General features: G+C 36.3%; 1 protein-coding gene across 2 annotated transcripts in view; it reads left to right on the top strand.

Moving 5' to 3' along the window:
• The window catches only part of LOC127842296 (metabotropic glutamate receptor-like), a 20,678-nt gene continuing 5,401 nt past the window's right edge, over positions 1-15,277 (top strand). The window contains exons 1-10 of one of the 2 annotated variants that reach the window (XM_052371727.1): positions 1-311; positions 465-1,277; positions 1,826-1,967; positions 4,166-4,265; positions 4,602-4,714; positions 5,003-5,131; positions 10,542-10,612; positions 12,905-13,121; positions 13,475-13,662; positions 14,122-14,304. In XM_052371727.1, coding sequence (XP_052227687.1) covers positions 1,016-1,277; positions 1,826-1,967; positions 4,166-4,265; positions 4,602-4,714; positions 5,003-5,131; positions 10,542-10,612; positions 12,905-13,121; positions 13,475-13,662; positions 14,122-14,304 — 1,405 coding nt within the window. In that variant the 5' untranslated portion in view covers positions 1-311; positions 465-1,015. The remainder of the gene's footprint in view (positions 312-464; positions 1,278-1,825; positions 1,968-4,165; positions 4,266-4,601; positions 4,715-5,002; positions 5,132-10,541; positions 10,613-12,904; positions 13,122-13,474; positions 13,663-14,121; positions 14,305-15,277) is intronic. The other variant, XM_052371728.1, reaches the window with a different exon arrangement.

The following is a 15,277-nucleotide window of genomic DNA, read 5'->3' as shown; positions in this document are numbered from 1 at the left end:
CTAATTACCCCACATTGTTTATCTTGAATGTTTAGGATAATGGTAAGCGTTTGGAAGTAAGAACAACACACGGATATATATGACAAGCGGACATTGAGATGTTGAAAATACAGTCAATCGGCAACCATGGAAATGGATTTTAATTACTGATGAGTGTGTTTGAAGATTTTCACTTTCGTACCAAAGATGTGTGACGAGTCTATATTATGTGTCAAGTAGCCAAATAAGCGATATAAGCATCGTATACTTTACCTATAGTGTTTATTTAAACATCAAGAATGGATAATTAGTGTTTAATAAACATATATTAGGTGGTTACCATTAACTTGATTATTTGTTTTCAAATATTATTGTGTATATGATATGAGTTATTGTGTAGAAATGGCTTTGGCATTAAAGGAACGTGTTATGTTTTGTATTTCATAGGGCGCAATTACGATCGTATTATTTTGTTCGTTTCATAGGGAATTAGTTAACGATGTTAACGGACGACATATGACTTATGACCCAGTGATCAGGGACAAAATGTAAAGCGCCTATGAACGCACATCTCAATTATGAAAAAAGGGCGCTTTATAAATGTGGTATATAAAAATAATAAATTAGTGCACTTTATGTTCAGGTGCTACTTTTTGAACATTTTTTCTAGTTTTTTAATCATCAACCGTTTATCTGTTTTGAAAAAAAGTAATAAGCTCGAATATACTCGCTTAAACGTGTGAACGCGTGGTGTGTGAAGTACATTTCAAGAAGCATAATGATATCTGTCTTGACCACTTGAGAAAACAATTGTTAATTTATTGCATACTCAACGTGATCTTCTGCTGTAAATGCCTCAAGAAGAATATAGGCATTAACGTTTTCTCTGGAGAAAATGTACATGCAAAAGTGTTTTTCCGACTGTCACAAATTGGAGCTACCGTTTATTTGCATGACTAAACATTGTCCTCAGTATTTTGCATCTTCAGAAAAAAACAGCTTTTATTAAAGTGATTGTGAACTTTTGCCTAACGTCATGCGAACAGAAATCCCGCTCAGTATTTTGCGCATGCGCATGCTGTCCATGCTATTTTGCGCAATGCCTCTGACTGTAGCCCAGGGAAGTCGAAGCGCCAAAATCGACGGCACTTTTCTTATTGGTGCCATGTTTCCAATCCACAATCTACACGAGGGTGGCACGTGTGGTGACGTCATACAGGATCAGGCAGGCATTCAGAACCTGGAGGCGCTGTTGTATGCCATTGACAAAGTGAATAATGAAATTCTTAAAGGCTTGGGTAAGAGTTGTGAGAAGACATGTTTATTTCATCCATAAGATTAGTGCAAAGTCAATAATGTTACACTACTAAACATATTGGGTATGTACGGTTTTAGACGCCATTGCAAGAAGCATGTATGTATGTATGTATAGCATATTATGAATAGAAATTGCCCAGAGCGTTTAAATCAAACCCTTTAAACAGGTTATAAATACCGATGCGTAAATAGTAGTTTTAACTATTGTAATCGCAAACTTGATTCACGCAAACATACCTCCTCTAGATGGAAAACCCCAGTCCTAAAGCATTAGCAAGTTTCGATACCAGTTGAAATGTACATCTTGCAGTTATGAACCCTAACCATAGTAGTTTTATCTTATGTTATATTTTAAGTTAATTGTAATATAAAACGTCAAGTATAACTTAATTTAGTAAGGATGTAAGCAGAAGGCGCAGCAAAAATGTATACTCGAAGATCGACATATATGTTTGTTCATGTGCATTCCATGTCCACACGAATCCAAAAAATGTAAAGTCATTTTGACCCCCTGTTATTTGTATTGCAGACTTCAAACTCGGTACGCTCGCATACGACACCTGCTACAGCGACACGGAGGCCCTTAAAAGGGCACAGCAGTACGTGACATACCGGATCTACACTCTGGAGCTGGACTCTATGTTCAAGTGTGCTGACAGCAGTAGGCCCTCGTAAGTGACGTCACCGTCCGTGTGGTCATAAATCGGGCCTACATAGTTCATACATTGTTGTTGTTGAATTCGTTGATTTTTTGTTTCATCTTAGCTACCTTTGTTTCCGTCCGTGATTTCAGTCGCCCATCAATCCGTCTGTCTGCCAGTAAGTCTGCCTGCCCTATACTTCTGCCAGAAAGTCAGTCAATCAGTTTGTCCGACTAACTGTATGCCTGTCTCTCTGCCTCTCTTCCCCTTCGTCTGTTTGTCTACCTGTCAGTCTGTTAGTATGTGGGTCTGTTTGAAAGTCTGTCTGTCACTCAGACACACAGCAAATTAGTCAGCCAGGTAGTCAACCGACAGTCTGTCTGTCTGTCCGTCTTTCTGTCTTTCTGTCTGTCTGTATGTCTGTCTCTCAGTCTGTCTCTCTGTCTGTATGTCTGTCTGTTTGTCTGTCTGTCTGTATGTGTGTCTCTAGGTCTTTCTCTCTGTGTGTATATCTGTCTGTCTCTCTCTCTCTGTCTGTATGTCTGTCTGTATGTCATTCTGTCATCAGTCTGTCTCTATTTTTTTCTGTCTGTCTGTCTGTCTGTCTGTCTGTCTGTCTGTCTGTCTGTCTGTCTGTCTGTCTGTCTGTCTGTCTGTCTCTCTGTCTCTCTGTCTTCCTGCCTGCCTGCATGCCTGCCTGTCTGTCTATCTCTCTGTCTGTCTGTCTGTCTGTATTTCTGTCTGTATTTCTGTATGTATTTCTGTCTGTATTTCTGTCTGTCCGTCCGTCCATCCGTCCGTCTGATAAAGCGCACGTCCGCCGGTATGTTTTTCTGTATATCTGTATGTCTGTCTGTCTGTCTGATGTCTGTCTGTCTGTCTGTCTGTCTGTCTGTCTGTCCTGTCTGTCTGTCTGTCTGTCTGTATGTCTGTCTGTCTGTCTGTCCTGTCTGTCTGTCTGTCTGTCTGTCTGTCTGTATGTTATGTATGTATGTATGTATGTATGTATGTATGTATGTATGTATGTATGTATGTATGTATGTATGTATGTATGTATGTATGTATGTATCTAATGTATGTATTGTATGTATGTATGTATGTATGTATGTATGTATGTATGTATGTATGTATGTATGTGTGTATGTATGTATGTATGTATGTATGTATGTATGTATGTATGTATGTATGTATGTATGTATGTATGTATGTATGTATGTGTATGTATGTATGTATGTATGTATGTATGTATGTATGTATGTATGTATGTATGTATGTATGTATGTATGTATGTATGTATGTATGTATGTATGTATGTATGTATGTATGTCTGTATGTCTGTATGTATGTATGTATGTATGTATGTCTGTATGTATGTATGTATGTATGTATGTATGTATGTATGTCTGTATGTATGTATGTATGTATGTATGTATGTATGTATGTATGTATGTATGTATGTATGTATGTATGTATCTGTCTGTATGTATGTATGTATGTATGTATGTATGTCTGTATGTATGTCTGTATGTATGTCTGTCTGTCTGTATGTCTGTATGTATGTCTGTATGTATGTCTGTCTGTCTGTATGTATGTATGTATCTGTATGTCTGTCTGTATGTCTGTATGTATGTATGTATGTCTGTATGTATGTATGTGTATGTATGTATTTGTGTATGTATGTATGTATGTATGTATGTATGTATGTATGTATGTTATGTATGTATGTATGTATGTATGTATGTATGTATGTATGTATGTATGTATGTATGTATGTATGTATGTATGATGTATGTATGTATGTATGTATGTAGTATGTATGTAGTATGTAGTATGTATGTATGTATGTATGTATGTATGTATGTATGTATGTATGTATGTATGTATGTATGTATGTATGTAGTATGTATGTATGTATGTATGTATAGTATGTATGTATGTATGTATGTATGTATGTATGTATGTATGTCATGTAGTATGTATGTATGTATGTATGTATGTATGTATGTATGTATGTATGTATGCATGTATGTTATGTCCGTCGTCCTTCTGTCCGTCTATCTGTAGGTCCGTCGTTTTTTCAGTCCGTATGTCTGTCTGTGAGCATATGTCGATCGGGAGCTGATAGTTATGCAATTGTTGTACTTGATTTCGATGGCTCTAAGTTTTTAAGTCGAATACTTTTTCCTCTATCCGGTTGATTTCAATGCATTTGCTTACGGATGTTACAGACTAAATAACAACGGGACTCTTATCGGAGTGGTCGGGGCCGCCACTTCAGTGGTCTCCATTCAGCTGGCCAGCTTCTTCCGGCTCTTCAAAATACCCCAGGTATTTACCATTCAACCGTAAAAGCGCTTGTTGGAAACGTTTAAACGAAAACGCAATATTTTTAGCGATTCGGTTAAGATAATTATGATGCGTATGGTTGCACAAACAAGTAGACATATTGACCTTAACTTGTATACAGCCGTAAACATTTGTATCATGATTTTAGGGGTTGCTTCTAATTTGAAAAAGACGACTATTACGACAAATATGATGATGATATTGGTGGTGATGGTGATTATTCTTATGCCGACGACAAAAACGACAACGACAACTAGAATGATGATGATAATAATGATGATGATGATGATAATGATGATGATGATTGTATTCGTTCAGATTAGTTACGGTGCAACGAGTACGGAGCTGAGCGACACCTCGCGGTACGATTTCTTCATGCGCACCGTGGCCTCCGACACACATCAGGCGAGGGCTATTGTCGAAATACTCAAGTATGAACACGGTATTAAAACAATACATGAACATAAATTTATTTTCACAAAACAATGATCACTCAGATTTTCCTATTTTTTTGCCCATTGAAATCGACCAATTATATCGGCACTCTATGTTACCACTGCACATAATTATCGCAATACAATCTTATTGTCCATGAATTAATGTCACGTGTGCATTGCCATGTGACTATGTGTATTCTATGTTGGTTGGTGGTTGAGCCTGCAACACCCGCGATGAATTAACCTATTTAAAGTTCATTGCCATCACTGTGTTGCTTCCAGGCGTTTCCAGTGGACGTACGTGACCTGTGTGCACGACGACACCAGTTATGGCGAGAGGGGCTACCAGGAAATATTCAAGCTAGCCCAAGAGGAAAAGATCTGTATCGCAGAAGCAATTAAAGTCAAACGGTAAATCCTAATATATTTTAAGGTTTATAATGTAATGAAACGTCGTGTGAAATCAGGCTACCGTACATACAATTCTGTCGCGTTCTGTGAAAACCCGACTTTATGGATGTTCGTTAAGTGTCGTCCCAGATGAGCCTGTGCAGTTCGCTTTTCGTTTAAAGAAATCTCATCTCAACGACAATCACGTCCAATCGAAATAGGTCGACCCATATGAGACTGGGCTAATTGCACAGGTTTATCCATGACGACACTGTGAAATTTTACCCAGAATGGAAACTTCCTGCTACATTTGATTTCTTTTTAAGGTATTTTGCTATCAAGACTCAAGCCTCATAATTTGTCAACACGGATAATGTTGCCACTGAATTCTAAAAAAAAATGTATATTTGAACTGATTTCAAATAACTTTTAATGTGCGAGTACAAATATTGATATTGATTAATGTCAATGCACTAACTTGCCTAACATAAATAGCAAAATATACACGTTGGCTACTTATCAATACAGCAACAATGTTTATGTATACGTGTATCTATCTACAACACGTTAGAGTGAATAATTTCCTGTCTGAATGTTATATTAATTTGCACTTGTTAATGAAGATGTTATGCCCTGTGATTAAATGGCCTCAGACCCTTTATTTGTTCTCGAGTCAAAATGTCAATAGGCTAAAATAATGTCCTAAGTAGTAAGACTCGTAACCACTCTTAGTGTGAAGTTTTAAGCCCAAGTCTCAATATTGCCGGTTGAAGCCGGTCAACAACGCGGCATTACCACGGTCTAGCTACGGTTTATCCCGGTGAAGCCACGGCAGAGCCCCGGTTGTCGCCGGTAATGCCCATGTGGAGCCCCGGTGAAAGCCGGCAGCGTCCGGCAGAGCCCCGGTCTACCTAATCTCCGCCGGCACTAACCGGGGCTATAACGGCATCAGACCCGGCAGAGCTACGGCAACGCCACGGTTTAATCACGGTCGTCGCCGGTAATGCCCAGGCGGAGCCCCGGTGAATGCCGGTGGCGTTCCGGCAGAGCGCCGGTTTACCGATGTACCGTAGCTATACCGGGACTCTGCCAGCATTCACCGGGGCTCCACCTGGGCACCACCGGCGACAACCGGGGCGTTTCCGTAGCTATGCCGGAGTCTGTATGGGCCCCGGTAGAGCTACGATGCCGTCCCGGTTGTTCCCGGTGACGTCCCGGTTGTTCGCGGTGCCGCGCCGGGTCCTACTTGGTGACTCCCGGTTCATCCCGCATGTAATAAACCTATACATGTTATACTTACCCGCTGGAGCCCCGGTTGTCCCCGGTCGTCCCTGGTTAATCTCGGTCGTCCCTGGTGGAGCCCCGGTCAATCCCGATAGAGCCCCGATTCATCCTGGTATATCCCGGATCACGCACCGGAGCTCCACCGGCATCATAGTGAGACTGGACCTGATAGTGCTCTTTAACATACATCATACGTCATTTGTTATACTTTGATTTTCGTTGTCATTAGGTTTGTGTTTTACATGATATGGTTGTACTTTTTTAAGATTTCCAGGTTTGTAAGTTTAAAGGGCGTTCGCGCATGCAAAACCCTTTAAAACTTATTATCAATTTGTATAAGTAACATATTTTCTTTTTCACTTATCCTCTCAATTGTTATCCTTTGCATTATTCCGGGCATTAACTTGCTCAAAGCAATCGGTTTCAGAAAAAAAACGTACAAATATAAAGTTTGTTACATGCTACTCGAACTCTTAGAGAAGTTAACCGACCGGACCCAATTTGCTGAGAATGTTAGACTTAGGTGTTCTTTTGTCGATTTAAAGTGTAAAAATATACGCTGCTTTATGTCATAGTTGATTCCATCCACTTAAAAACGGTGTGTAAGGGCATTGTTAAAGAATTGGCATTCCGTTTTCGATTCTTCGAACTTACTAGTTATTTACTTATTTACAAATTACATACGACCGTCGACAAACACAAAACCTGTGTGTGATTTGAAATGAAACAAACAAATTAAATCTCAAACGTATATAACGTATAATCATTTTCTTGATTTTTGACCTAAAAAACGAATGTGTCCGGAGTTGTAAGTGTGTGCTTTTATTAAAATACTTTGATTGTGCATCTCTTTTGTTGTATATCTAATTCAATCGCAAGTGATTCCTATCACAGGAGGGAACCCCGTATTTTTCTTTTTATATGTTTTTATAGAAACAAGGACTGCAACTTCATTTGCCGTAAAACTACACCATCTTTACTGTAAACTATGTTACTCAAACAATTTTCAACGAATCAAATACACACCGGTTGTTTTCAAAAGCTAATAAAATTATTTATCAGGAAAAATTACCATCAAAACCATTGATCCAGCAGTTTTTTCAATACCAGCCCTCAGAAATTGAACCATTTCCAAAATCGTGTTTGGTCGGACACAACTGTGTCCACATAGAGATTTTTCATGTCGATCATTTTAAAGAGCTAAAACTCAATAACCAAGTCATTAAACGGTAGATAAACAGCACCTATATGCACATTACAGTAAACATTTTTCAATCGGTTACAAAACCTATTGTTATCGAAAAGTATGGTAAACAACATTGTCATTAAACGGTAGATAAACAGCACCTATATGCACATTACAGTAAACATTTTTCAATCGGTTACAATACCTATTGTTATCGAAAAGTATGGTAAACAACATTTACTCATAGTTATGAGTAAATTTATTATTCTCTATTCTCAAAATACTATTAAAATCTCATCATCTTTATAACCCATATCATCATCATTATCATTATCATACAAATAATAAACCAAAGACAAAATAGGAGTGAGTGCTTGTATTTGACAGGACTTTCAACATATAAATGCAAAAAACAATTCTTCTGACGCCCGTATGTGTTATATGTGCGATGGATATAGACCTCAACGGCACCACTCAGTTGATGAGTCTCGAGACGACTGGAAACGGTGTAACATTTTTGTTCAGGTGTATAAAGAACTGAAACGATACTATTTAAATGCTGTAGGGCATGTAATTATGAATACTTCACATGCACATGTGTGTCATGTGAAAAAGTGCAAATTTATTCATAACAATTAGACGTCAAGTAGATATCTCAAATAAAGAGTAACTGTTTAAATAAACTGATCCCCGCCGATGCCCAAAGTGCACACAGGACGCCCCCAATTCCTATCAATCACGCCAACTTGCTTCAATATTTTAAAATAAAAAATGTGAAACATTAATTTGTTCAAAGAATCTGCTAATATCTGCAAGATTCATCCACCGCCACCAATCAAGAGAAGTGTACATGATTTCACGTACACCCCATACAATAATCGGTGGTAAAAAACGATTCAGGTGAAACCGCGAGCGGGATACGCAACCCTACTGCCATTTTTGTTTTCTTATTTTTTCTTTTAATGGCAGGGGCACGTATGAGGACCCATGGCTCGAGACCGGTGTCTGGGTGCCTTCATCACCTCCCGAAACCTCTAATTTTAGAGAAATCTACAAATAAGCAGCTATTATTATACTGTAAAAATTAAGTATTCTTTAGTAAAAAATGTAATTTAAGCATTATCAATTTCATTGCGCAAATTAACATAACAAACAAACATCAAAAGCATCCCGCACACACCCGGACATCAACAAGAAACAAACAAATCACTAAAACCATAAAATCCATAAAGCACCTTAAAAGAATGTTGATAAATCATAAGTATTTCGAGAAAAATATTAATGCATAAAACGATATTTTATTTTTTATTTTTTTTTATTTTTTAACAGCTATATTAAACCGACTTCAACATCTAACCAGTCACACCAAAATGAAAATATTAAGTAATCGTACAATAAGAATGTCTTTTAAATTAAACGTTCATTACGAAAGACAAAAAAAAAAATAACACTGACATTTAAACATACCAATATTTCAATAAATATGCTGGAGGTACTATCTCCAGGAAGTGAGAATATCGAAAAACATGACATCCATAACTTAAAAAAAACTCATTAAAACACAATATTAAGTAAACAATGAGTCAAAATAATCAAGAAAACTTAGCTGCTTCAGACTTAAATGATAATACACCCATCGTCTTTCCCAGTAAAGGAATCGGTTTGTGTTAATATCCCATCTCACATGGACTAAAAACCGAACTGAAAATATACTAAATATAGACTTTATAATTGCAAAATTATAAACATAAACGCAATGTAACCAATTATTTAACCACACATATGTTCATTAAGGGCGGGCGGGCGGGCGGGGTTATCACCCTTTCGTTTTCTTGTTCCATAACGTTTGCCTGTCAAATACACCCTCGAATGGCGACTCAATAGATGTGCAAATCATATATACCCCAAAACGAAAAACTCGTGCGCTTTCGCGCTAAAACATGCACACAAAACCCGTGCATTATTCGCGCTAAACTATTACCGTATTTATCAAACCGAGAATAATTTTATTTATCGAGTCTTTCGATCCGCGAGTACAAAATCTAAACAGAACATTCTATTTTGACTCGGGGGAAACCCTTTGATGACGTCAGAGTAACACACAATACGATTGGTCGGTTTTTATCAATTTTTCACTCATCTTTTTACGGAGATCCTCGGGAAATTCCGCCCAACCAATTAAAAAGACCCGTAGCAAAGTTATGCTTTATTGAATGACGTCAGAGGATTCCCGTACTTCCTTTTAAAAAATAAAGCTCTTGGGGTTTTTTATTTACAAATTGGAGTGAAAAACGCTTTTGATGGTGTGTGAATGACTATAAAATGATTTGTTATCGATTCATTAATGTTTATTGAACGGGAAATAAACGTTGAAATGACGAACAGTCTTGTAATCTTTGTGTTTCTGCTGTTTGAAACGATCGGAAATTGAAGCTATACAGTATTGGACACACTTATGTCCGACCAAAAATTTCTCCGTGAGTGTCAACTTCTGAGGGCTGGTATTGAAATACTGCTGGATCACAGTACTGATGTTAATTTTTCTTGATAAATTATGTTATTAGTTTTGGAAAACAACCGGTGTGTATTTGATTCGTTAAAAATTGTTTGAGTTTCATGGTTTACAGTAAAGATGGTGTACTTTTACGGCAAATGAAGTTTCACTCCTTGTTTCTATTATAGCATGTGTAAAAAATAATAATACGGGATCCCCTCTTGTGGTTTCCATTCGGAATCGCCGTCTTCTCTTCGAACCTTTAAGATGTTATCGTTGCTATTCGTTTCTTTCTATATCGTTTGCAGATTTATGTCGTATCTAAAATTTCAAAAAGCTCATCAATATTTAAGGTTATTTCCTTAAACAGTTGTGGAGAGTTTATGTGGGCATATTGATTATGTTCATCTTCACAGTCTTTACAATAATGCATGTAAAACATAAATCTTTTGTAAATTCATCCACAGATATGTTTCTTCTGAAGACCGACAGTTGGAAGACGCCGTTAAATCGCTGAGAATCCATAACAATACGGAAGGTGAGAAGCTAAGTTTGACTTGTATGAGATTGGAAATCTCGAATCCAACTTTTAGCGGCATATAACTCACCAATATTGCAACGAAAATTAAATAACTTAAATAAATGATAGCACGGCTACGATAAATGAATGAGTTTACCTACTATAGTCAATTTTTTAAATAGTAATATTTCTAGATAACTTACTGCTGTTTTGTAACTCTTGAAACAAGTATTCGCACAAAACATGCTCAAAATTGTAACGGCCATTTAAAATAACGATTTGCTGGCTTTAGACAACTAAATTTAAGATCAAAATGAACAAGCAAGCATATAAGGTATATCATAAATATTTGTTTACAATTAATACAAAGTTTAATGATTTAAAACTATAAAAGATAAATAACTTTACCAAAAGTTAACCGCCGTTAGCTTAACTGGTTGTGTATGTTATAAGCAACTGAGTCAAGAGCATTAATGCTAATTAAGTTAACATGGGACATATATGACGTTACTTATAGTATAGGTACCATGTTTCCTTCATGAACTTTGTGTGTGAAAGCACATTTTGTTGCGGGATCCGGAATCCACGTAACCCTTGGATGCTATAATAGTTGAACATTTTCTGTATTTAAATACACGGTCTAACGAATATTATCCAATGCGTGTTAAATGGCATCATTTATCATTCAAACCAAAACAACAACAGCAAAAATAAAAAAAATATAAATTATATAAAAAAAAAATTGTGTGTTTAAGACATGCATAAAGTTATGTTTGTATTCGACATTCCTAGGACCAAACAAAATTAATTGTACGGTCAGAATAACGGCTGAAAAAACATAAGGTAGGATAGGTAGGTATTTATTTTTTTTTATTTTTTTTTATTTGTTGGTCTTTGCGATGGCTCGCATGCTTTTTCAATGGCTAAATTGTTTTAATATATATTTAACCATGTCTTTTTGTTTCAGAAAATGCTCATAATTCCATGATACTATTAACCTCTAAGACACATCGTCATTTAATTATTGAACCATTGATTCACATGGATCAATAATTAATATTAATATATTTACCTTGCAATATCCATTTAAGTTCCATTTTAGTTCCATTCTGTTTCAGGTACAGCAGGACAAACATTATAAAGCAATATATGCATATGATTCTTATTCAACACAGATCCACTAACATATAAGTGAAACCATGTTTGTCTTATCCCGTTTTTTAACGATAATCTTGTCAGATGTTTTAACTTTACAAATAAACTGAACGCTAACAATTTGCATACACTCGTTTCCGTGACATACAACCACTCAGTTAATTACTAATAAATATGTTGTTTCTATCTAAAACGTTTTATACATCGTTGATTATCACAAGCATTTCATTAATCCCTTGTAAATGTATGATCTCCATCGTTAATTTGATCGTTATTTGCCATTTTTTGCCAAGCGTCACAATTTATTTTCTGTATAGTTCGCCATCTTGTGAAAATGATGTAAGCGACAGGTGCGCGTAGCAACGTAAAATATATTGATCAAAACGCTGGCAGAATCTATTATTTTAGCGTAGAAATGGAAAAAAACATGTGAAATCGGATGATTGATAACGAAAGCGGAAGTGGCAAATCATGGTTATTTTTCGGCACGGTACCCGGGATTTTTTTTTTTTTATCGTTTTTTTTTACAAGACGAAAAAAAGTACGATCGGGGCCAAAATCGTAGGTAGGGTCGGGTTAACCGATCCATACAATTAATTTTGTTTGGCCTAGATATGAATTTGTAATGTGTTTATTTTTTTATTACTTTTTAACTTTAATATGACTATTAGTTTCCTTACTTTAACAAGGTTTGCGGCAATATATGTGTAAATCGTTTTCAAAAAACATCTAGTAATTAATGTAAGCAAAATTCTACGAAACAATATGTCTTGTGAAAACTTAGTGGTATTTACCGTTTGAATAGCAAAACAACATCTACATGACACCGACCTGTATATATGAATTTAATTACCGTTCGGTAATGATTAATACAGTTAATGTCGTAATTGAATCTTATTAAAATAGATAAAATAATATCGAGCTCTCTGCTGTTTTGTTGTTCTTAAACTCGTTTAATGAATGAACCGAGTATGAATATAAACAACAAATAAATCATGCACTTTATATCAAAGGAGTTCGCAATTCTAGCATGCTCTTTATTTCAAATGAGTTCGCAAGCAACAGGTTCATATTGGCGAGCTATAACTTGTCTTTTAACATATTCGTTTGAGCCCAAGCAAGACGGCTGTAATCCTATTGGTCTTTTTGGCTCAGGAAAGACGGTTGTTATCCTGTTTGCATCGGATGACATCTCAAAAAAGATCTTCCGAATTGTCGCCAAGATGGGAATCCAGCATCATTTTCAATGGGTGGGATGTGACGCTTGGATCGGAAGAAGTGTCCCAACGGAGGTTCAAGACGTTGTAGAAAGTACCATTGGGGTCCAGCCGAAAATTTTGACCATCCCTGATTTTGACAAATATTTTCTCAGGTATGTTTATAAGTATTTTTTTAAAACAGACCAGTATTCCAACATCACTCAGTCAGATTTTTCAGACACAAAGCAAATAAGACGCTATGCGCACGGAAACATTGCATTATACTTCGATTGTTTACATGCTAGACGTTTTCATAATGAGATGAATAAGTACTTGCTAAACACATAACTGAAAGATTATTAAAAAAACATATATACATGTATATGAAACTACTTGAAATTGAAGCGTATGCCTATTAATCACTTCTTTACAATCACATTAACCGAAATTTAATCAAAATTACATTCATTCACAACTCTCATATTTAACGAGGTTTGTGTATACTACTATGTTCCCATGTTTGCAGACTGCGTCCCGACACAAATACACGGAACCCATGGTTCAAGAAGTACTGGGAACAACTCTTCAACTGTTCCGTCGTCAGTGACGCCATTGGTAACGCCGTCGGTCGTGATGCTTCCGATAAGAAGAATTTACTTACCTCGTGTGAAAATGATGTCGCTTTGTCATCAGAAGGAAATCCTACCAGATTTGGTTGTTATTTTGTTGTTGAAGTATTATTTTATAAAAAGAAGTATCATTTTATTTTATATTTTGAAAATAGTAAATAAGTTTGGGTTCATAAAAAAATCTTAAATGAAAAAAAATAAAAAAAATAATAGCGGTAATATTATTTCACCACGTGGTTATGCTATCATCACGTTGTTGGTTATAAAGGCGGGGATTTGATCCAGCTATGCTGATTCCAGTCAAATATTACCGAAGAGGTTGCTACACGCATATACATCATTTTCATATTCTTTTTATCAAACGCAATGACTAGACTCCGTTTGTCAATAAACCGATTTATTGTGTTTCCCCATTCACCGACAAATGTGTTCTCCCATAAACTGATGGATGGTGTTGCCGCACAAACCGTTGAAATCGTTTTCCCCATAAACCAATAATATAACTTAGTTTCCAAATAACCGATGGACTCTTTTTCCCATACAGGTAAATACCAACGCAACCAGAACACCTACTCAACAATGGACGCTGTATATGCGTTCGCATACGCCTTGAAGGAATGGCACAGACGGTTATGTGGCCAGATGAAAGGTGTTTGTCCCGCTATGAAAGAGGCAAAGCCCGAAGACCTCATGCTGCAAGGATATCTCAAGAATGTAACTTTTAAAGGTATGTATATATTTTAACGCATTGAAATTATATAGTTAATATAGTGTCCTTATTGCAAGAGAGTGGTCACAGGTTCGAGTTCCACAAGGGGTAGCATTTTCAACGCCTAATGAAAACTTATGGTTTTGAGCTAAAGTAAAATTAAATATTATTACAGTAAAGCATCGCGAGTGTTCTTTTTTTCAATTTGTATTGTATATGCTAACAAATGGTTATCTTTGATAAATACAGTTAAATAGACGTTAATCAAGACGACATTTTCATACGAGATATGTATAGCTTACCTTTATGTGTGTGAAATGAATTCTTTCCGAATATGAACATTGTATTTTGAGAGTCGAGAACTGATATGGTTTATGCACTTTCTTTACAAAATGACATAATTACGTTCCTTAGCTGTCCTTGAAACTTTTAAGTGGTCGCTGCACTGTCAATCGTTGGACAAAAATAATTCCTTAAAATGGTGTTAAACGGAAGTTCGGAAAGGTCATAAAGGCGTTATGTCTGATATGGTAACCAGACATTATCATTTTGATATCGTTTTGGTATTTTTGTATAAAATAACACGTGTGTTCCATAAATCCTATTGGAAAACGTTGAAGAATTCAAAAAGGAACTATCTCTTCAGACATTTAAAACTTATAAATTAATGCAGAAAACGAGAAGAAAATTTCTCGAAGGGGATAATTTGTTCCGGGCAACACATATAATACAGGTTATTTAAAATAAGGATGAAGGTTTAAAACGCTGACGGCTGATTATTTAAAGCGAATATGGCTGTTGCACAATATATGACGTTTTAAGGAGATGATAAATATTATTGTTATACTTCATTTGAAGAGACATATTTTCAGTCTAAAACTGTGAAGCCGAAAGAATTCCTTTATTTTTGCAGTGTGCGGTTTCATGCACAGCAGGTTTCGATTTCAGCGCCTTCTGTGAACACTGGCATTAATTCATGTGGGAAGTGTTG

The sequence above is a fragment of the Dreissena polymorpha genome, chromosome 8 (assembly GCF_020536995.1).
Source record: "Dreissena polymorpha isolate Duluth1 chromosome 8, UMN_Dpol_1.0, whole genome shotgun sequence".
NCBI lineage: Eukaryota > Metazoa > Mollusca > Bivalvia > Myida > Dreissenidae > Dreissena > Dreissena polymorpha.
The sequence above is the reverse complement of the archived record's forward strand: the minus strand, read 5'-3'. Positions and strand labels throughout refer to the sequence as shown.